Source organism: Rutidosis leptorrhynchoides, chromosome 6, assembly GCF_046630445.1.
Source record: "Rutidosis leptorrhynchoides isolate AG116_Rl617_1_P2 chromosome 6, CSIRO_AGI_Rlap_v1, whole genome shotgun sequence".
Classification (NCBI taxonomy): Eukaryota; Viridiplantae; Streptophyta; class Magnoliopsida; order Asterales; family Asteraceae; genus Rutidosis; species Rutidosis leptorrhynchoides.
Window position 1 is genome coordinate 331,805,788 of NC_092338.1, and position 24,060 is coordinate 331,829,847.

General features: G+C 32.6%; 1 protein-coding gene across 1 annotated transcript; it reads right to left on the minus strand.

Annotated features, from left to right (window-relative positions):
• Positions 1-6,341: 6,341 nt before the first annotated feature.
• Positions 6,342-8,006, minus strand: LOC139853334 (cyclin-dependent kinases regulatory subunit 2-like). The gene is made up of 4 exons (XM_071842710.1): positions 7,881-8,006; positions 7,669-7,774; positions 7,462-7,522; positions 6,342-6,761 (listed from the first exon to the last, which is right to left on the minus strand). Exons 2-4 carry the CDS (start codon positions 7,719-7,721, stop codon positions 6,603-6,605), a joined length of 273 nt encoding a protein of 90 aa, XP_071698811.1. The 5' UTR covers positions 7,722-7,774; positions 7,881-8,006; the 3' UTR covers positions 6,342-6,602.
• Positions 8,007-24,060: the final 16,054 nt, after the last annotated feature.

Here is a 24,060-nt window from a genome sequence, read left to right on the forward strand (position 1 = left end):
AACAAATTAACTGCAAAAGAAATGTCAGGTCTTGTACAATTTGTAAGATACATAAGAGCTCCAATTGCACTAAGATATGGTACTTCTGGTCCCAGAATATCTTCATGATCTTCACAGGGACGAAATGGATCAGTGTCAACATTAAGTGATCTAACAACCATAGGAGTACTTAATGGTTTTGCCTTGTCCATATTAAAACGTTTTAAAATCTTTTCAGTATATGTTGTTTGATGTACAAGTAAACCATTAGGCATACGTTCAATTTGTAAACCAAGGCAATACTTAGTTTTTCCGAGATCTTTCATTTCAAATTCTTTCTTTAGAAGTTGAATGGCTTCATGGATCTCTTTATTTGTACCTATGATATTAAGATCATCAACATAAACAGCTATGATCACATATCCGGATGTTGTTTTCTTAATGAAAACACATGGGCAAATAAGATTATTGGTATACCCTTTGCTTATCAAGTAATCACTTAATCGTTTATACCACATGCGACCCGATTGTTTCAACCCATATAAAGACCTTTGTAACTTGATTGAGTACATTTCTTTGGGTTTTGCATTGGTTGCTTCTGATACCTTAAATCCTTCAGGTATCTTCATATATATATCACTATCAAGTGATCCATAAAGATAAGCAGTCACAACATCCATGAGATGCATTTCTAAATTTTTAGAAACTGCCAGGCTGATTAAGTATCTAAAAGTAATTGCATCCATAACAGGAGAATAAGTTTCCTCATAATCAATTCCTGGTCTTTGAGAAAAACCTTGAGCTACAAGTCTAGCTTTATACCTTGTAACTTCATTTTTCTCATTTCTTTTTCGCACAAAAACCCATCTATATCCTACAGGTTTCACATCTTTAGGTGTGAGAATGATAGATCTGAAAACTTTTCTTTTATTGAGTGATTCAAATTCAGCTCGTATTGCTCCTTTCCAATGATCCCAATCATGTCTATTTTGACATTCCATGACAGATTTTGGTTCTGGATCATCATCATCATTCATGATGTCATATGCAACATTATATGAAAATATCTCATCAAGATTTTTCATTTCATTTCGGTTCCATAATATTTTTGAATGTGCGTAATTGATTGAAAATTCCGTATTGACATCATCAATCTCCTCTGCAGAAGGAGTATTGATTTGTAGTTCTTCTTGAACACTTTCTTTTACCTCATTATCAGCTGATTTTCTTTTCCGAGGATTTTTATCGTTGGAACCAATTGGTCTCCCACGTTTCTGGCGTGGCAAAGACTCAAGAATAACATTATTGCCAGTTTTTGAAATTTCAATTCGAGCTGGAGCATTTGCTGCTGGTATATATGATTTAGTCACTCTTTTTGTATCTGTAAATGCATCAGGCAATTTATTTGCAAGTTCTTGCATATGCATTATTTTTTGAACTTCGGTCTCGCATTCTTTTGTGCGAGGATCAAGATACATTAATTGAGGTTCACACCATGAAACGTGCTGTAAAAACATCACCCGTCATGGGTTCAATATATCTTATTATTGAAGATGTTTCATATCCAACATATATTCCCATCCTTCTTTGAGGACCCATTTTAGTGCGTTGTGGTGGTGCGATAGGGACATAAACCGCACAACCAAATGTTCTAAGGTGGAAAATATTTGGCTGATGGCCAAAAGCAAGTTGCAAGGGAGAATATGTATGACTTGCGCTTGGTCTAATGCGAATCAATGATGCAGCATGCAAAATTGCATGGCCCCATACAGATACTGGGAGTTTTGTTCGCATTATCAATGGTCTAGCTATTAGCTGCAATCGTTTAATTAATGATTCAGCTAAACCATTTTGTGTATGCACATGGGCAACGGGATGTTCAACAATAATCCCAATAGACATGCAAAAGTTATTAAATGCTTGAGACGTAAACTCACCGGCATTATCTAGTCTCACCCTTTTAATAGTATAATCAGGGAAATGTGCTCTCAATTTAATAATTTGAGCAAGAAATTTTGCAAATGCCATATTTCGACTTGATAATAGACAAACATGAGACCATCTACTAGATGCGTCTATTAGAACCATAAAATATCTAAATGGTCCACATGGTGGATGAATTGGTCCACATATATCACCTTGAATTCTTTCAAGAAACATTGGTGATTCTTTTTCAACCTTAAGAGGTGATGGTCTTATTATCAACTTTCCAAGTGAGCATGATGTACATGGGATAAGTGCATCATGAGAGATCCTTTGATCCGCCAATGGATGTCCATGTGTATTTTGTATTATTCTTTTCATCATTGTTGATCCTGGGTGGCCTAATCTCTCATGCCACAAATTGATCATTACAGGATCACATGATTTATCTTTAACTACCACATTTACTTCAGCTACATTTATATGTGTATAATGTAAACCGGAATGAAGTCTTGGTAGTTTTTCAATTACACGATTCTTATCAGTGATACTTAAATATTTTTCATTTTCTGTTGTCACTGACTGATAATCATATCCATTTTGGTATATGTCAGAGAAACTTAACAAATTTCTTTTTGACATGGGAGAAAATAAGGCATTATTTATCAGAAAATTCGTACCATTTGGTAACATGAATTTTGCCTTTCCCATTCCTTTTATTAAGTCCACAGGACCTGATATAGTATGTATAGTTCCTTCCGTTGCTTTCAAGTCTGTGAAATATTTTTTAGATTTGAGTATGGTGTGAGTGGCACCACTGTCTGCAATACAAATATCTCCATCATTTGACTGATTTTTTACTCCAGCAGTATACATCATGAACTTCAAAAAAAAAAATATGAGAAACAAATAATGAGTACATAATTCATCAATATATTACATTCAAAACATGTTACAAACGATAGCACATAATAAGGAAATATGTAGTAAACTAGATATGGTGTAGATTGAAAATCTACAACCATTTATTTAACGAGAGCATATAATAGGATATCTGTATATATATATATAGATATTAGAAATTTATTCATTAAAGTAGTCACAAGTTGGCTCAGTGATTTTTGTATCAAGGTCATCCACAAGATTTGCTTCTTTTCCTTTTCCCTTTAGGGATTCTTGATACCGATTAACAGAATGCTGATTTGTACGGCAGTTTTTAGACCAGTGGCCAATTTTACCACATCGGTAACAAGAATCTTCAACATTCTTTGAAGAGCCTTCTTCAACATTGTGATTTATGGGATTGTATGGTGTTTGGATTATATAATTTTGTGGATTATTATTTCTTTGTCCACGACCACGACCACCACGACCACGACCACCACCACGACCATTACCATAAGGGTGATTTCGAACATAGTTATGATTTTTATTATTGTTATGGTAATTTCCATGATGATGGTTTTGGCCAATATGGCTACGACCTTGTCCACGCCCTCGTCCATGTGCATTTCTTCTTTTATTATTATTATTGTTAATAGCATTAGCTTCAGGAAATGCTAGCGCACCGGTAGGACGAGATTCTTGATTTTTCATCAGTAATTCTTTATTAACTTCTGCAACTAAGAGATAAGTTTGAAGTTTTGAAAAAGTTTTATAATTCTGCAATCTTAAATTTTCTTGCACAGTTATGTTTGCAGAATGCATTGTGGAGAAAGTTTTCTCCATCATATCAGCATCACTTATTTCTTGACCACAGAATTGAAGCTTTGAACGGATCTTGAACATGGCCGAGCTGTATTCACTTACCTTTTTGAAATCTTGGAACCTTAGATTTCTCCATTCTTCCCTCGCAGCCGGGAGTAATATTTCCTTTTGATTATCGAATCTACTCTTGATACTTTCCCATAAAACATGTGAATCTTTGATAGTGAGAAACATATGTTTTAAGGTGGTATCAATATGTTTGCGAATAAAAGCAATTGATTTTAATTTATCTTGATCGGAACAAGTATTATTTTCTTTTAAAGTTTCTAGAATACCCAATGATCCAAGATTTATTTCTACGTCCATAACCCATGATGTGTAGTTTGTTCCCGATACGTCTAAGGCATCAAACTCAAGCTTTGATAAGTTTGACATTTTCTATTTTCAGAAAGATGAACAACATAAATTATAATCATAATCATAATAATTTTTTTATAGATAAATAACAACATGAAATTAGAATTAGTTTAGATTCATAAGTAGCAAACAAATGAATAATGGTATGATTACAAATAATAAAATCATAAGGGAATATAGGTTCATATTATATTATTAATGATATTATTATAATATATATTATTATTATTATAATATATTTTTCTTATTTTAACCTTTAAGATTTACTTTTAATAAAAATACAAACTACTTTTTTTATTTTGACTTTTAAGATAAACTTTTAATAAAAATACAAACTACTTTTTCTATTTTAATTTTTAAGATTTACTTTTAATAAAAATACAAACTACTTTTTCTATTTTAACTTTTAAGATTTACTTTTAATAAAAATACAAACTACTTTTTCTATTTTAACTTTTAAGATTATAAATTTAAGAATAAACATTAGTATGCATGAAATAAATAATGATTAATTGCATAAGTAATCATAAATGTTAGATAACATATAAAGACCCCATCGTATTCGTATTGATCGGAATTAATCTCGACCCATGGTACCGTGTTGTCAAATGACGTGTTGCGTACATAAAGTACCGTGTTGTCAAATGACGTATTGCGTACAATCATGAGGTCTTATTAACATAAATATAAATGTTAGTGAAGTTAATAAGAGTTAGATTACAGAAAATATAATTCAGGCGGTATAACCGACCATATATAACTTAAATAACATAAATATAAATGTTAGTGAACATAATTGTAAATGTTAGTATACATAAATAAATGTTAGATAACATAAATGTAAATGTTAGTATACATAAATAAATGTTAGATAACATAAATGTAAATAAGGCGACAGTGTCAACCATATATCATTTAGGTGGTATAACCGACCATATATTAGTTAGGTGGCAGAGCCAACCATTTTTAGTATAAATGTTGAGATAATCGTGCTGATAACGTGTTATAATTCAGTAGGCTTATAACTACCTTTAGTGGCTTGGTTCTTGACTGTAGAAATTTTATGAAGAGTAATTGATAGGTATTGGTTGATGAGTAATTGGAAGAAAGAAATGATTGGCCAAAAGAAAAATATATGTTTTTTAAGTGTGTGTATTATGTGTTCATAACACACATATATATACTAAAAAAAATTTACTGTACAATGTTTATAATAATAATAAAATTATAATCCATGACTTATAACACTTTTTAATTTATATTTTTGTTTTTTGATACGCGTTAGCTAGGTACTTTGTTATTTATGCAAATTTTAAGTTAACTTTTGATGTTATTTGGTACTTGACGTAGTTTCACTTTTGTGTTAGCTAGCTACTTTGTTTTGTTCTTTGTGCAAATTTTAAGTTACCCTTTGATAATATATATCGTACTAAACGAATTTTAACATTTGAGCTACAGGTCCTCGCTTCTCCCATACATGTAAGCAGTGTAATTTGTAACAAAGGGTCATCTTACATGTGACATGATATGGATTGTTTACAACCATATTTCAAAAAAAAAAAAAAAAAAAAAAAAGTTTCTTTTAAGAGTATGATAATTCTTAAAAGATATTCCATAATAATCTATTATTAAACTATGTGGTTGGAGATGTGTAAAGTGGATATAGCAAATCACTTTATATAAACATAAACATTATGTATATTGTTGAAAAAAAAAAACGTGTATCGGCAGGGACATGTTAGCCCTGACATTACGTATATATGCAGATAAAAAAAAACAGTATCTATATATATCCACGTTCATAGCCAACCCCAAGGGCTAGTCCTCTAACCTAAAGGGTGAATTATTGTCCAACCTAAAACCATTTACCCATGTACCTTAATTTGTTATTCTTTTATATTTGTTATGTATATGTATATTTCGGTACCAAATGGGTATAGTAATTTATTTACCGGTACTGATACGAAAACCATACCGGTACCAAATTGAATATATCGGTACAGTATTCGTTACTCATTTGAAGGTAAAAAATATTAGCGGTATCAACCAGTTCGGTACAGTTTGATAGATACCGGTATGGTACCACGGCCACCCCTAGTTTTCTTAGTTCTGTTTGATATTCGATATTCGATTTTTTGATTTTGGGCATATTTGGTTTGGTTCATTCCTATACTTGATTGAAAGGCTCAAAGGCTTGATTTTTCAGTTACTTTAATTTCTATTTGCTACTTTTACATACTCATGAAAGAACACTATTTGACACTACACCCAAATCAGACAAGTAAAATGACTTTTAATTCAACAACCAGGTATCATATCGTCACAGCACAAAGACTGCAAATATCATTTCCCTGTTGCACAATAGCATAGTAATACAATATCATGATAAAAACAGTGTACCATACAACGAAATATCATTCATCAAGTTCACTACAACAAACACATATTAGTCAATACGGTACCAATAGAAAGTACTAAACATACGCAAAACATCCATTTCTAGAAGAAATGAAATGTTGATTGGTTCATACTAAAACGTTAACACATACAGTACTATCAAATTATACCAATAAACTTCACTTGGCCAAAAGGGATGGCTGAACCTGAGATTGGTTTTCTTGGTTCTGCTGAAAATTTAGAGGCCTCCTGAAGAGCATAATGTGAGGCTCAGGTCGGTGAATTGCATAATGCACCCATCCTCGGCTCTGCTGCACTCCTATTGCACGCCATTCACTCTACACCAACCAAACAATAAATTGGTATCAGATAATGAAATTTAAAACTTGAACTTAAATCAATATTAATTGATACTTCGTATAGCTTATAATCACTCTAAAACAGCATAGGCCATCACAGATGAACAAACATAACTTGTAAGATTATCGCAACTATGCATAAAATGCAAGATCTGAAAGTAGTATAGCAAGATAATCTGCACGTATATAGTGTTGATAGTCGAGAAAACCAATATTTGTGACATGTGAAGTAAATAAGACAAACAATACTTTGGCTTGTTAAAAATGATTCTGGTTGTTGCTTAGGCCAAACTAATGTACCTAAACAGTTTTTATTCATTATAAAAATAACTTTTAGAATTTCATCAGGCAGACTTCATGTACTAGAGAACTTTTAATACACAAATCACAATGAATTTAGTTAAACAAAAGTACTAAAACAAAATTATTGGAGACCATTTTAAATGAAAAATGAAAAAAACTTTGTATTATAAGTAAATAAATGAATAACAGCATATATACACAGTTGCATGAATTTTTATGCATAAAATTCCACTAGATCATAACAAAAGTACCAAAACAAAATTATTGTATGATTCAACTTAATTCTGATTATTATCAAGCATCAAACTAAAAAAAATAAATAAATAAATCTATATCTATGCAAAAAATAACACTAGTAATAAACAGAACAACATACTTCAGAAAGAAGGCGATTCTTTGGGAGCAGCTTCGCAACTTCTGATGGAAGCACTACATGCCTGAAAAATTATAGTTTCATAACAAATTGAATTAACCTAAAAATCGAAATAATATGAAGTGAATAACAAGTATATATACCAGATTTATACAAACCTAATAATCGTAGAAACAAAAAATAAAATAAAATTAAACAGTAATTAATTACCTGTACTCGAAAGTATCATCAAAGTATTTATCGGAGTACTGGATCTGGCTCATTTTTGCTTTGAATTATCAGATTTAATGAAATCGGAATATAACCGGAAGTTAATCTGTGCGATTGAATCAAACAGAAATAGAATTTTAAAATTAGAATTTAATAATTTTGAATTTATTAATTAGAAACCGTAATTATATACGAAAAAAACCCTAAATTACCGTTGAGAGTGGAGGGTTGTGGTGATAACGGGTGCAAAACGAATATGGTAAAGAGAAAAGGGGCCACGATTAGATTTTAAATATTTTAATTTTTATGTGCTGAATGTGGATTTGTTTTTTTTTTTTTTTTTTTTTTTTTTTTCAAAAACAAACTAAAATTATAATCGAGTATAGTAACAAGGAGAACATTTTAAATGAAAAATGAACGAACTGAAAGCATTCCAAAGATCGAAACGTCAACAACCAGCAAAAGAGTAAAAAAAATAAATCAAAAGAACCAAACTTAACAATTACGGACTTGAGCATTAACACATAGACCTTTATAAGTATTATACAACATTTTTTTAAAGGCAAGTTGTCGGCATAATTCAGAGGAGACTTAACCACCTTCGCGATCATATGTCACGCGTGTACACGCTTTTGGGAGGTAACCCGAATCACATTGCAAGAACCCGATATCGGAATACATATTTGAGTTTACATGGACTATATAGGCGAGGAAAGTAACTATTTTTTATTGTAGATTACTTCGTGATCGTATTACTACTAGACTAAAATTGGCATCGAAAGGAATGATGATGGATTCACTGGATTGTGTGCTCTGTGGTGTGTACCAGACGTGAAGAAAGTACTAATCATTTATTTTTTGATGTGATGTTGCTATACAAATTTGGCATAAAATCAAATTGTGGATTGGTAGCATTATTCCTTCGTTTCAATCGACCTCACACAGGTCTTTATGGATGGAGAGTTGCGGTCTAAATGCGAGTCAAAAGGAGCTATTGAATGTTATTTGTATCACGTCTTTGTGGTGTATGTGGAGGCTGCGGAATAGTGTTATTTACGACCCGAGTCCTTTAAGAAATGATGTTATTTTTGATTTGGTCCGTTCTTTTACTTCTATTGGCTTAGTTATAGAGGCAAAAAATCGATTAGATGGAACGATTGGTTACCATATCCTATTGTGATTTGCTTTTTCCCTCATTAAGCTTCTTGCTAAAGAGGTATACATGTACATTTTTTTTTAATTTTGAAATATATATTTTTTGCTGGTAAAAAAAGTATATAGTTTTTAGAGTTACCAACAGTATATTACATTATATTAACTGGGTTAGATATCTAACTTTAAAATTTAAAATCTAAATGATTGGATATAGTTTATTATATATTATTTATGCTTAATATATATTTATCTATTTTATTTATGATTAAGAGAAAATTATCCCAGTTACTCTTCAACCTATAACCGTGATTATACATGTTTACCCCTCTTACCACTCACGCATGCACAGAAACCGAAGGTACACATTTTTTGAACGAAATCTCGTGAAATCTGAAATGTCCCGTTCATATTGATTATAAACGTTCCATATTAATTGATTTCGTCGCGAGGTTTTGACCTCTATATGAGACGTTTTTCAAAGACTGCATTCATTTTTAAAACAACCATAACCTTTATTTTATCGATAAAGGTTTAAAAGCATTACGTAGATTATCAAATAATGATAATATAAAATATACCGTTTACACACGACCATTACATAATGGTTTACAAATAAGAATATATTACATCAAAATAAGTTTCTTGAATGCAGTTTTTACACAATATCATACAAACATGGACTCCAAATCTTGTCCTTATTTTAGTATGCAATAGCGGAAGCTCTTAATAATCACCTGAGAATAAACATGCTTAAAACGTCAACAAAAATGTTGGTGAGTTATAGGTTTAACCTATATATTATCAAATCATAATAATAGACCACAAGATTTCATTTTTATAGCACATCTCATATCAGGCATTTCGCAAACTGCATAAAGATAAAAATCATTCATATGTTGAACACCTGGTAACCGACGTTAACATAATGCATAGAATATCCCCAAAACAGAACCTCTCGTCTGTATAATAATCTCGAAGTACTAAACAATCCATAACCTGAATGGGGGTTGTTAAGCCCAATAGATCTATCTTTAGGATTCGCGTCAATTAGGGGTTATTTCCCTAATTCTTAGGTTACCAGACTTGAAGGGCGATATTCGGTTTAATAATCCAACCATAGAATGTAGTTTTGCGTACTTGTGTCTATTTTGTAAAACATTTATAAAACTGCATGTATTCTCATCCCAAAAATATTATATTTAAAAAGTGGGACTATAACTCACTTTCACAGATTTTTACTTCGTCGGGAAGTAAGACTTGGCCACTGGTCAATTCACGAACCTATGACAAATATGTACATATATATCAATTTATGATCGAAATATATTCACAACATTTTTTATTACGTTTTTTATGATTTAAATTTGTTAAGTTAGCAGTCCTCGTTAGTAACCTACAACTAGTTGTCCACAGTTAGATGTACAGAAATAAATCAATATATATATATATATATATATATATATATATATATATATATATATATATATATATATATATATATATATATATATATATATATCTTGAATCAATCCACGACCCAGTGTATACACGTCTCAGGCTAGATCACAATTCAAAGTATATATATTTTTGGAATCAACCTCAACCCTGTATAGCTAACTCAAACATTACTGCATATAGAGTGTCTATGATTGTTCCAAATAATATATATAGATGGGTCGATATGATATGTCAAAACATTGTATACGTGTCTATTGTATCCCAAGATTACATAATATGTATAATACAATATAAATTAGTTATGATATGTTTAGTCTAGATTTGTTACAAAATTTTTGTAGCTAAAACTAGCAAGTTTATCCAATTTTATTTTACCCGTCATTTCTTCGTTTCAAATCCGTTTTGAGTGATTCAAGTTGCTATGGTTTCATAATGAACTGAAATTTATGAAACTAAACAGAAAAAGTATAAGTTTATAGTCAGAAATACAGGTTACAAGTCATTTTTTAAAGAGGTAGTCATTTCCGTCGAAAAAACGACATCTTGATGACCATTTTGAAAAACATACTTCCACTTTGTGTTTAACCATGATTTTTGGATATAGTATCATGTTCATATGTAATATCATTTTTCCAGAAAACAAACTTCCAATTCAAAGATTAAGATACTTTTTATTTTTTTAACCCAAAATAGCCCCCGATTTCACTACGACGGCGTATGTCCGGTTTTACGGTGTTCTTCGTGTTTTCAGGTTTTAAATGATTAAGTTAGCATATTATATAGATATAGAACATGTGTTTAGTTGATTTTAAAAGTCACGTTAGAAGGATTAACTTTGTTTACGAACAAGTTTAGAATTAACTAAACTATGTTCTAGTGATTACATGTTCAAATCTTCGAATAAGATAGTTTTATATATATGAATCGAATGATGTTATGAACATCATTACTACCTCAAGTTTAGTAGGTAAACCTACTGGAAGTAACAAAAATTGATCTAGCTTCAAAGGATTCTTGGATGGCTTGAAAGTTTTTGAAGTAGAATCATGACACGAAAACAAGTTCAAGTAAGATTTCCACTCGAAATAAGATAGTTATAGTTATAGAAATTGAATCAAAGTTTGAATATGAGTATTACCTTGTATTAGAAAGATATCTTACTGTAAATAAGAAAGATTTCTTGAGCTTAGATGACTACTTGGATTAGATTAGAAAGCTTGGAAGTAATCTTGCAAACTTGATAGTATTCTTGATTTTATCAAACTAGAACTTATAGAATTTATGAAGAACACTTAGAACTTGAAGATAGAACTTGAGAGAGATCAATTAGATGAAGAAAATTAAAGAATGAAAGTGTTTGTAGGTGTTTTTGGTCGTTGTTATATGGATTAGATATAAAGGATGTGTAAGTTTGTTTTCATGTAAATAATTCATGAATGATTTATAATATTTTTTGAAATTTTGTGAGATATTTCATTGTAGTTGCCAAATGATAGTTCCCACATGTTTAATGACTCACATGGGCTACTAAGGAGCTGATGATTGAGTGTATATACCAATAGTATATACATCTTAGAAGCTGTGTATTGTACGAGTATGAATAAGGGTGCATACGAGTAGAATTGTTGATGAAAATGAATGAGGATTTAATTGTAAGCATTTTTGTTAAGTAGAAGTACTTTGATATATGTCACAAAGTCTTCTAAAAGTGTATTAATACATCTTAATACACTACATGTATATACATATAACTGAGTCGTTAAGTCATCGTTAGTCGTTATATGTAAGTGTTGTTTCAGAACCTTTAAGTTAACGATCTTGTTAAATGTAATTGATCCATTGTTATAATACTTAAATAAGATGTTAAATTGTTATGTTAACATGATAACATGGTGTATGAATATATCTTAACATCATATATATATATGTTAAAATACTATTACAATGATAATCGTTACATATATATATTGTTTCGAAATCCTTAAGTTAGTAGTCTCATCTTACTTCTATAGTTCATTGTTAATACACTCAATGATATACTTAATTATCATTTTATCATGTTAAATATAGTATATCAATATCTTAATACAATACATATGTATTTAGTAAGACGTTGTTATAACGATAATCGTTATGTATATCGTTTCGAGCTTCATAATTCAATATTATCATTTTTTATGTATATCACACATTTGTTAATATAATTAGTGAGATACTTACCTATCATAATCTCATGTTAACCATATATATGTCCATATATATCATCATGTCGTTTTTACAAGTTTTTGAATCGCCGGTCAACTTGGGTGGTCAATTGTCTACATGAAACTCATTTCAAATAATCAAGTCTTAACAAGTTTGATTACTTAACATGTTGGAAACATTTAATCATGAAAATATAGTTTTCATTTAATATATAATCATGGAATAATCATGGAAAAGTTCGGGTCACTACAGTACCTACCCGTTAAATAAATTTCGTCCCGAAATTTTAAGCTGTAGAAGGTGTTGACGAATCTTCTGGAAATAGGTGCGGGTATTTCTTCTTCATCTGATCTTCACGCTCCCAGGTGAACTCGGGTCCTCTACGAGCATTCCATCGAACCTTAACAATTGGTATCTTGTTTTGTTTAAGTCTTTTAACCTCACGATCCATTATTTCGACGGGTTCTTCAATGAATTGAAGTTTTTCGTTGATTTGGATATCGTCTAATGGAATAGTGAGATCTTCTTTAGAAAAATATTTTTTCAAATTCGAGACGTGGAAAGTGTTATGTACAACCGCGAGTTGTTGAGGTAACTCAAGTTGGTAAGCTACTGGTCCGACACGATCTATAATCTTGAATGGTCCAATGTACCTTGGATTTAGTTTCCCCCGTTTACCAAATCGAACAACACCTTTCCAAGGTGAAACCTTAAGCATGACCATCTCTCCTATCTCAAATTCTATATCTTTTCTTTTACTATCCGCATAGCTCTTTTGTCGACTCTGGGCGGTTTTTAATCGTTGTTGAATTTGGATGATTTTCTCGGTAGTTTCTTGTATTATCTCCGGACCTGTAATCTATCTATCCCCCACTTCACTCCAACAAATCGGAGACCTGCACTTTCTACCATAAAGTGCTTCAAACAGCGCCATCTCAATACTCGAATGGTAACTGTTGTTGTAGAAAATTATGCTAACGGTAGGTGTCGATCCCAACTGTTTCCGAAATCGATAACACATGCTCGTAGCATGTCTTCAAGGGTCTGTATCGTCCTTTCACTTTGCCCATCAGTTTGTGGATGATAAGCAGTACTCATGTCTAGACGAGTCCCCAATGCTTGTTGCAGTGTCTGCCAAAACCTTGAAACAAATCTGCCATCCCTATCAGAGATAATAGAGATTGGTATTCCATGTCTGGAGACAACTTCCTTTAAATATAATCGCGCCAACTTCTCCATTTTATCATCTTCTTTCATTGGCAGAAAGTGTGCTGATTTGGTAAGACGATCGGCTATTACCCAAATAGTATCATAACCACTTGCAGCCCTTGGCAATTTAGTAATGAAATCCATGGTAATGTTTTCCCATTTCCATTCTAGGATTTCAGGTTGCTGAAGTAGACCTGATAGTTTCTGATGTTCAGCTTTGACCTTAGAACACGTCAAACATTCTCCTACGTATTTAGCAATATCGGCTTTCCTACCCGGCCACTAAAAATGTTTCTTGAGGTCCTTGTACATCTTTCCCGCTCCGGGATGTATTGAGTATATTGTTTTATGTGCTTCCCCAAGTACCATTTCTCTCACATCTCCAAACTTTGGTACCCAAATTCTTTCAACTCTATATCGAGTTCCGTCTTCCAGAATATTAAGGTGTTTCTCCGACCCTTTGGGTATTTCATTTTTCAAATTCCCTTCTTTTACAACTCCCTGTTGCGCCTCCTTTATTTGAGTAGTAAGGTTAGTACGAATAATTATATTCATAGCTTTTACCCGTATAGGTTCTCTGTCCTTTCTACTCAAAGCGTCTGCTACCACATTCGCCTTCCCCGGATGGTAACGAATACCGAAATCGTAATCATTCAATAACGCAATCTACCTACGCTGCCTCATATTTAGTTGTTTCTGATTAAATATGTGTTGGAGACTTTTGTGATCGGTATATATAATACTTTTGACCCCATATAATTAGTGCCTCCAAGTCTTTAATGCAAAAATAACCGCGCCTAATTCCAAATCATGCGTCGTATAATTCTCTCGTGAATCTTCAATTGTCTAGACGCATAAGCAATTAATTTCGTTCGTTGCATCAATACACAACCGAGACCTTGCTTTGTGGCGTCACAATATATCACAAAGTCATCATTCCCTTCAGGTAATGACAATATAGGTGCCGTAGTTAACTTTTTCTTTAACAATTGAAACGCTTTCTCTTGTTCATCTTTCCATTCAAATTTCTTCCCTTTATGCATTAATGCAGTCAAGAATTTTGCTATTCTGGAAAAGTCTTGGATGAACCTTCTGTAGTAACCAGCTAGTCCTAAAAATTGGCGTATATGCTTTGGATTTTTCGGGGTTTCCCATTTTTCAACAGTTTCAATCTTTGCTGGATTCACCTGAATACCTTCTTTGTTCACTATGTGACCGAGGAATTGAACTTCTTCCAACCAAAATGCGCACTTTGAAAACTTAGAGTACAGTTTTTCTTTCCTTAACAACTCTAGCACTTTTCTCAAATGTTCTTCGTGCTCTTGGTCATTCTTTGAGTAAATAAGTATGTCATCGATGAAAACAATGACAAACTTGCCAAGGTATAGTCCACACACTCGGTTCATGAGGTCCATGAACACAGCTGGTGCGTTAGTCAACCCAAATGGCATAACCATAAACTCGTAATGACCGTAACGCATCCTAAAAGCAGTCTTTGGAATATCATCCTCCTTCACCCGCATTTGATGATACCCAGAACGTAAATCAATCTTCGAATAAACCGACGAGCCTTGTAATTGATCAAATAAGTCGTCGATTCTCGGTAGTGGGTAGCGGTTCTTGATGGTAAGATTGTTCAACTCTCGGTAGTCGATACACAACCTAAATGTACCATCCTTCTTCTTGACAAACAAAACAGGAGCTCCCCACGGTGACGTGCTTGGTCGAATGAAACCACGCTCTAAAAGTTCTTGTAATTGGCTCTGAAGTTCCTTCATTTTGCTGGGTGCGAGTCTGTATGAAGCACGAGCTATTGGTTCAGCTCCTGGTACGAGGTCTATTTGAAATTCAACGGATCGGTGTGGAGGTAGTCCTGGTAATTCTTTCGAAAATACATCGGGAAATTCTTTTGCGACGGGAACATCATTGATGTTCTATTCTTCGGAATTGATTTTCTCGACGTGTGCTAGCACAGTATAGCAACCTTTTCTTATTTGTTTTTGCGCCTTCAAATTACTAATAAGATTTAGCTTCGCGTTGCTCTTTTCTCCGTACACCATTAAGGGTTTTCCTTTTTCTCGTACAATGCGAATCGTATTTTTGTAACAGACGATCTCTGCTTTCACTTCTTTCAACCAGTCCATACCGATTATCACATCAAAACTCCCTAACTCAACTGGTATCAAGTCAATCTTAAATGTTTCGCTAACCAGTTTAATTTCTCGATTCCGACATATATTATCTGCTGCAATTAATTTACCGTTTGCTAATTCGAGTAAAAATTTATTATCCAAGGGCGTCGTTGAACAACTTAGTTTAGCACAAAAATCTCTACTCATATAGCTTCTATCCGTACCCAAATCAAATAAAACATAAGCAGATTTATTGTCAATGAGAAATGTACCCGTAACAAGCTCCGGGTCTTCCTGCACTTCTGCCATATTAATATTGAAAACTCTTCCTCGGCCCTGCCCATTAGTATTCCCCTGATTCGGGTAATTTCTACTAAAGTTGCCCGGTTTTCCACATCCAAAACAAACTATGGCGGTGTTATTGGTTCCGACATTATTTGTTCCTTTAGTTCTGTTATGCATTGGTCCGTAGATTTCGCACTTCTTCGCGCTATGACCATTTATTTTACACCTGTTGCAAAATGTCGTGCAGAACCCCAGGTGATGCTCTTCACATCTATGGCATGGTTGTTTTTGGTTTTTGTTGCCATTGTTGTTATTGGGATTGTTGTTGGGATTGTTACTGTTGCTGTTGTTGTTGTTGTTGGGACGGTTATTGTAGTTGTTGTTGGGACGTTTATTGAAGTTGTTGTTGCGATTGATGTTGCGGTTATTGGGATAGTTATTGCGATTGTGGTTGTGATTGTTGTTGTTGTATTGGTGACTCTTGTCATTGGTTTCTTCCCACTTTCTCTTGACTTGTTTCATGTTAGCCTCTTCGGTCACCTGCTCTTTAATCCTTCCTTCGATCTGGTTCACTAATTTGTGAGCCATTCGACTTGCCTTTAGTATGGAGGCGGGCTCGTGTGAACTCACATCTTCTTGAATTCTTTCCGGTAACCCTTTTACAAATGCGTCGATCTTCTCTTCTTCGTCTTCGAACGTTCTGGGACACAATAGGCACAATTCTGTGAATCGTTGTTCGTACGTGGTGATATCGAAACCTTGCGTTCGTAATCCTCTAAGCTCTACCTTGAGCTTATTGACCTCGTTTCTGGGACGATACTTCTCGTTCATGAATTGCTTGAATGCTGACCATGATAGTGCGTAAGCAGCATCTTGTCCTACCTGCTCGAGATAGGTATTCCACCATGTTAACGCCGTACCTGTGAAGGTATGCGTAGCATACTTAACTTTGTCCTCTTCAGTACACTTACTTATGGAAAACACCAATTCGACCTTCTCGGTCCACCGTTTCAATCCAATTGGTCCTTCGGTTCCATCAAATTCCAAAGGTTTGCAGGCAGTGAATTCTTTGTAGGAGCATCCTACATGATTTCTTGAGGAATTAGTTCCACTGCTAGATCCAGAGTTATTGTTATTTTGCATCGCAGCCTGCACTGCAGCTATGTTCGCAGCAAGGAAAACACGGAAGTCTTCCTCACTCATGTTCAAGTTCTGACGAGTCGCCGGTGCCATTTCCTTCAAAAATAGGCAAAAGAATTGAGTTAATCATATAGAATTTAAGAGTATTCAATAGTATTTCATAGCATAATATGAACTTATTTATAAAAGCTTTTTCTTCATATTAGCATTTTATAGTTTTAATTCGGGTAGTACCTACCCGTTAAGTTCATACTTAGTAGCTATTATACAATTCAACTACTACGATTCTATATGAAAAACTTTTTACAATAATATTTCGCGTTCAAACTTTATACAATATTTTACAAACTTACAATACCGCTATTATACATATAGGATGAAATATAGCACATAATAACTTTGCTACTCGGCAGCTATGAAGGCAATTCTAGTTAATACGCTAGTTGTTCAGCAAAAAAAAATAAAGACACGTAATTCATAAGTCCAGAAACAAGTCATGCATTTAGGTTTTACTAAGACGACTTCCCATCCTTGATCTTGTGGAAAGTAACCGTTATGACCATTGGCTAGGCAGCATGTTGTAATGTCGTCAAAAGGACGAGGGTTTCGTAATGTCCAACAGCCCCGTAATAATCTAAAAACCTTGTTTCTCACCCCAACTACTGAATCCGTCACTTGTGGGAAGGTTTTATTTAAAAGTTGTAATTCGATGTTCTTTTTCTCACTTTGGTAAGAAGCGAACATCACTAACTCGTAAGTATAACATGCTTCTTTATGTTGCATGTTAGAAGCTCTTTCTAACTCACTAAATCCTATGTTGGGATATGTTGAGTCAAAATAGGTTCTTAACCCGTAACGTAAAATTGCATTTGGGTTCCCCACATTTAACGCTATAAAGAAAACACAGCGTAACTTACGGTCTCCCCAATGTGATATACCCCACCTATCAAAGGAAAGCCTTTTATAAACTAAGACATTTCTGGAAAGTCTTTCAAATGTTTGACAAGTTAATTTCGCCATAACTAAATGTGCTGATGAATTCTGACCGACTCTAGACAAGATTTCCTCAATCATATCCTCTGGTAGATCTTCTAAAATATTCGGTTGTCTACCCTTAACGTCCATTTTGTTTTTATACTGTAAAATAGACAAGGATTAGATTCTTAAAAGATAATTAACAAACAATACAAGCAATTTTTACATAGAACATAAAAGTACAAGCACACTACAATACATTTAATACACAACATGATTACAACCCTCTAATCTGAATCGCTGGTTTCTTCTTCTTCGGACTTGGTTCGTTTTCCTAATTTTCTAGGGATATATGGTGCTCCTCTAATACGAGCCGTCGTTTTCCACAATGGTTTAGAAAAACCTGGTGGTTTAGAGGTTCCCGGGTTATTGTTACAATTTAGGAAATACGGACGTTGCCGATACATATAAAGTTCATCGGGGTTGGAATCAGGTTTCTCTATTTTTATACCTTTTCCCTTATTATTTTCTTTTGCTTTAATAAATTGGGTCGAGGTAATTTCTATAACATCATCGGAAACCTCATCGGGATCCGATTCATTGGAAAATTGGTAATCTTCCCAATATTTTGCTTCCTTGGCGGAAACACCATCGACTATTATTGACTTTGGCCCGTTGGTTGAGGATTTTCTTTTATTTAATCAATTTACAGTAGGTATCAATATTTCTTCCCCCGGAACCTCTTCTTCTTCCGGTTCTTCCTCTTCCGGTTCCTCCTCTTCCGGTTCCTCTTCTTCCGGTTCCTCCTCTTCCGATTCCTCTTCTTCCGGTTCTTCTTCGGAAATTTTTGAATCTTCCCAAAGTATATTCGACCCTTCATTATTAATAGGTGAGTTGATGGAATTTGTACTAGTGGTAGACATCTATCACACAATATCAAACACATTAAGAGTTTAATATATCACATAATATTTACATGTTAATAATATATAGTTTCCAACAAAAGTGTTAAGTAATCGTTTTTAAAGAAAACACGGTCGAAGTCCAGACTCACTAATGTATCCTAACAAACTCGATAAGGCACACTAATGCAAATTTCTGGTTCTCTAAGACCAACGCTCGGATACCAACTGAAATGTCCCGTTCATATTGATTATAAACGTTCCATATTAATTGATTTCGTTGCGAGGTTTTGACCTCTATATGAAACGTTTTTCAAAGACTGCATTCGTTTTTAAAACAAACCGTAACCTTTATTTTATCGACAAGGTTAAAAGACACCACCTAGATTATCCAGAAATGATAATCTAAAAATATCACACTTACACACTACCAATACATATTGGTTTACAATATTAATATGTTACAACAAAATAAATCTCGAATGCAGTTTTTAAACAATATAATACAAGCATGCTGACTCCAAATCTTGTCCATATATTAGCATGCAACAGCGGAAGCTCTTAATAATCACCTGAGAATAAACATGGTTTAAACGTCAACAAAAAAGTTGGTGAGTTATAGGTTTAACCTATATATTTATCAAATCGTAATAATAGATCACAAGATTTCTTATTTCAATACACATCCCATATATAGAGATAAAAATCATTCATATGGTTTGAACACCTGGTAACCGACATTAACAAGATGCATATAAGAATATATCCTATCATTCCGGGACATCCATCGGACATGATAAAACAACATCGAAGTACTAAAGCATCCGCTACAACGGATGGGATTTGTTGGGCCCAATAGATCTATCTTTAGGATTCGCGTCAATTAGTAGACTGGTTTACTAATTCTTAGGTTACCAAGTAAAAGGGGCAAATTCGGCTTCGATCGTTCAAAGTTTCATGTACTTGTGTCTATTTTGTAAAACATTTATAAAGTTGCATGTATTCTCATCCCAAAATATTAGATTTTAAAAGTGGGACTATAACTCACTTTCACAGATTTTTACTTCGTCGGGAAGTAAGACTTGGTCACTGGTCGATTCACGAACCTATAAAAAATATGTACATATATATCAAAGTATGTTCAAAATATATTTACAACATTTTTAATACATTTTAATGTTTTAAGTTTATTAAGTCAGCTGTCCTCGTTAGTAACCTACAACTAGTTGTCCAGAGTTACATGTACAGAAATAAATTGATATATATTATCTTGAATCAAACCACGACCCAGTGTATACATGTCTCAGGCTAGATCACAAATCAAAGTATATATATTTTTGGAATCAACCTCAACCCTGTATAGCTAACTCCAACATTACTGCATATAGAGTGTCTATGGTTGTTCCAAATAATATATATAGATGGGTCGATATGATATGTCAAAACATTTGCATACGTGTCTATGGTATCCCAAGATTACAAAATATATTAGAATACATGTATAATACAATATAAGTTAGCTAGGATATGATTAATATAGATTTGTTACCAATTTTCACGTAGCTACAACAAGAAAAATTATCCAATCTTGTTTTACCCATAACTTCTTTGTTTTAAATCCGTTTTGCGTGATTCAAGTTGCTATGGTTTCATATTGAACTTAAGTTTATGAATCTAAACAGAAAAAGTATAAGTTTATAGTCGAAAATACAGGTTACAAGTCGTTTTTGTAAAGGTAGTCATTTTAGTCGAAAGAACGACGTCTAGATGACCATTTTGGAAAACATACTTTCACTTTGAGTTTAACCATGATTTTTGGATATAGTTTCATGTTCATAAGAAAAAAAATCATTTTCCCAGAAGAACAACTTTTAAATCAAAGTTTATCATAGTTTTTAATTAACTAACCCAAAACAGCCCGCGGTGTTACTACGACGACGTATATCCGATTTTACGGTGTTTTTCGTGTTTTCAGGTTTTAAATCATTAAGTTAGCATATCATATAGATATAGAACATATGTTTAGTTGATTTTAAAAGTCAAGTTAGAAGGATTAACTTTTGTTTGCCAACAAGTTTAGAATTAACTAAACTATATTCTAGTGATTACAAGTTTAAACCTTCGAATAAGGTAGTTTTATATATATGAATCGAATGATGTTATGAACATAATTACTACCTAAGTTTTTGTGGATAAACCTACTGGAAAAGAGAAAATTAGATCTAGCTCCAAAGGATCCTTGGATGGCTTGAAAGTTCTTGAAGAAAAATCATGACACAAAAACAAGTTCAAGTAAGATTTCCACTTGAAATAAGATTGTTTAAGTTATAGAAATTGAATAAAAGTTTGAATATGAGTATTACCTTATATTAGAAAGATATCTTACTGTAAATAAGAAAGATTTATTGAGGTTGGATGATCACTCAAAGTGGATTTGCATGATTGGAAGTAAGCTAGCAAACTTGGAAGTGTTGTTGATGTGTTCTTGAGTAGTTGTTTTATAACTTGGTTTATGTATGGATTTATGAACTATATTGAGCTATATTTTGATGAATATGATGAAGAACACTTAGAAAAAAGTAAGAACACTTGAGAGAGAGTAGTTTGATGCATGTAAGTTGAAAAATGAAAGTGTTTGTGGAGTCTCTCATTCACGTGAATATGCAAGTATCATATAGGCTCCATTAGTTTGTTATTTTGTGGGATATTTCATACTAGATGCTAAATGATGGTTCTCACATAATTAGGTGACTCACATGGGCTGCTAAGAGTTGATCATTGGAGTGTATATACCAATAGTAAATACATTTAGAAGCTGTGTATTGTACGAGTACAAATACGAGTGCATACGAGTAGAATTGTTGATGAAAATGAATGAGGATGTAATTGTAAGAATTTTTGTTAAGTAGAAGTACTTTGATAAGTGTCTTGAAGTCTTTCAAAAGTGTATGAATACATATTAAAACAATACATGTATATACATTTTAACTGAGTCGTTAGGTCATCGTTAGTCGTTACATGTAAGTGTTGTTTTGAAACCTTTAGGTTAACGATCTTGTTAAATGTTGTTAACCCATTGTTTATTATATCTAAAGAGATGTTAAATTATTACATTATCATGATATTATGATATATTAATATATCTTAGTATGATATATATACAGTTAAATGTTGTTACAACGATAATCGTTACATATATGTCTCGTTTCGAAGTCATTAAGTTAGTAGTCTTATTTTTACATATGTAGTTCATTGTTAATACACTTAATGAAATATTTTTCTATCATTTAACATGATTAAACATAGTGTAACAATATCTTAATATGATTCATATGTATTTAGTAAGACGTTGTTATAACGATAATCGTTATATATATCGTTTTCGAGTTTCTTAATCCAATAGCCTCATTTTTATGTATATAACTCATTGTTAAAATAACTAATGAGATACTTACTTATCATAATATCATGTTAACTATATATATATCCATATATATGACATCATATAGTTTTTACAGATTTTAACGTACGTGAATCCCCGGTCAACTTGGGTGGTCAATTGACTATATGAAACCTATTTCAATTAATCAAGTTTTAACAAGTTTGATTGCTTAACATGTTGGAAACACTTAATCATGTAAATAACAATTTCATTTAATATATAATAACATGGAAAAGTTCAGGTCATTACAGTTTTCGTATCTGACATTTTACTTACAAGGAGATACCATGAAATGTCCCGTTCATATTGATTATAAACGTTCCATATTAATTGATTTCGTTGCGAGGTTTTGACCTCTATATGATACGTTTTTCAAAGATTGCATTCATTTTTAAAACAACCATAACCTTTATTTTATCAATAAAGGTTTCAAAAGCATTACGTAGATTATCAAATAATGATAATCTAAAATATACTGTTTACACACGACCATTACATAATGGTTTACAATAGAAATATATTACATCGACATATGTTTCTTGAATGCAGTTTTTACATAATATCATACAAACATGGACTCCAAATCTTGTCCTTATTTTAGTATGCAATAGCGGAAGCTCTTTATATTCACCTGAGAATAAACATGCTTTAAACGTCAACAAAAATGTTGGTGAGTTATAGGTTTAACCTATATATATATCAAATCGTAACAATAGACCACAAGATTTCATATTTCAATATACATCTCATACATAGAGATAAAAATCATTCATATGGTGAACACCTGGTAACCGACATTAACAAGATGCATATATAAGAATATCCCCATCATTCCGAGACACCCTTCGGATATGATATAAGTTTCGAAGTACTAAAGCATCCGGTACTTTGGATAGGGTTTGTTAGGCCCAATGGATCTATCTTTAGGATTCGCGTCAATTAGGGTGTCTGTTCCCTAATTCTTAGATTACCAGACTTAATAAAAAGGGGCATATTCGATTTCGATAATTCAACCATAGAATGTAGTTTCACGTACTTGTGTCTATTTTGTAAATCATTTATAAAACCTGCATGTATTCTCATCCCAAAAATATTAGATTTTAAAAGTGGGACTATAACTCACTTTCACAGATTTTTACTTCGTCTGGAAGTAAGACTTGGCCACTGGTCGATTCACGAACCTATAACAATATATATATATATATATATATATATATATATATATATATATATATATATATATATATATATATATATATATATATATATATATATATCAAAGTATATTCAAAATATATTTACAACACTTTTAATACATTTTGATGTTTTAAGTTTATTAAGTCAGCTGTCCTCGTTAGTAACCTACAACTAGTTGTCCACAGTTAGATGTACAGAAATAAATCGATAAATATTATCTTGAATCAATTCACGACCCGGTGTATACTTATCTCAGTATTGATCACAACTCAAACTATATATATATTTTGGA

Coding starts and splice junctions, on each gene's coding strand:
- LOC139853334 (XM_071842710.1), bottom strand. CDS start 7,721: ATGAGCCAGATCCAGTACTCCGATAAATACTTTGATGATACTTTCGAG. Junction 7,523..7,668: donor GATGATACTTTCGAGTACAG/GTAATTAATTAC, acceptor ATAATTTTTCAG/GCATGTAGTGCTTCCATCAG. Junction 6,762..7,461: donor AGAATCGCCTTCTTTCTGAA/GTATGTTGTTCT, acceptor TGGTTGGTGTAG/AGTGAATGGCGTGCAATAGG.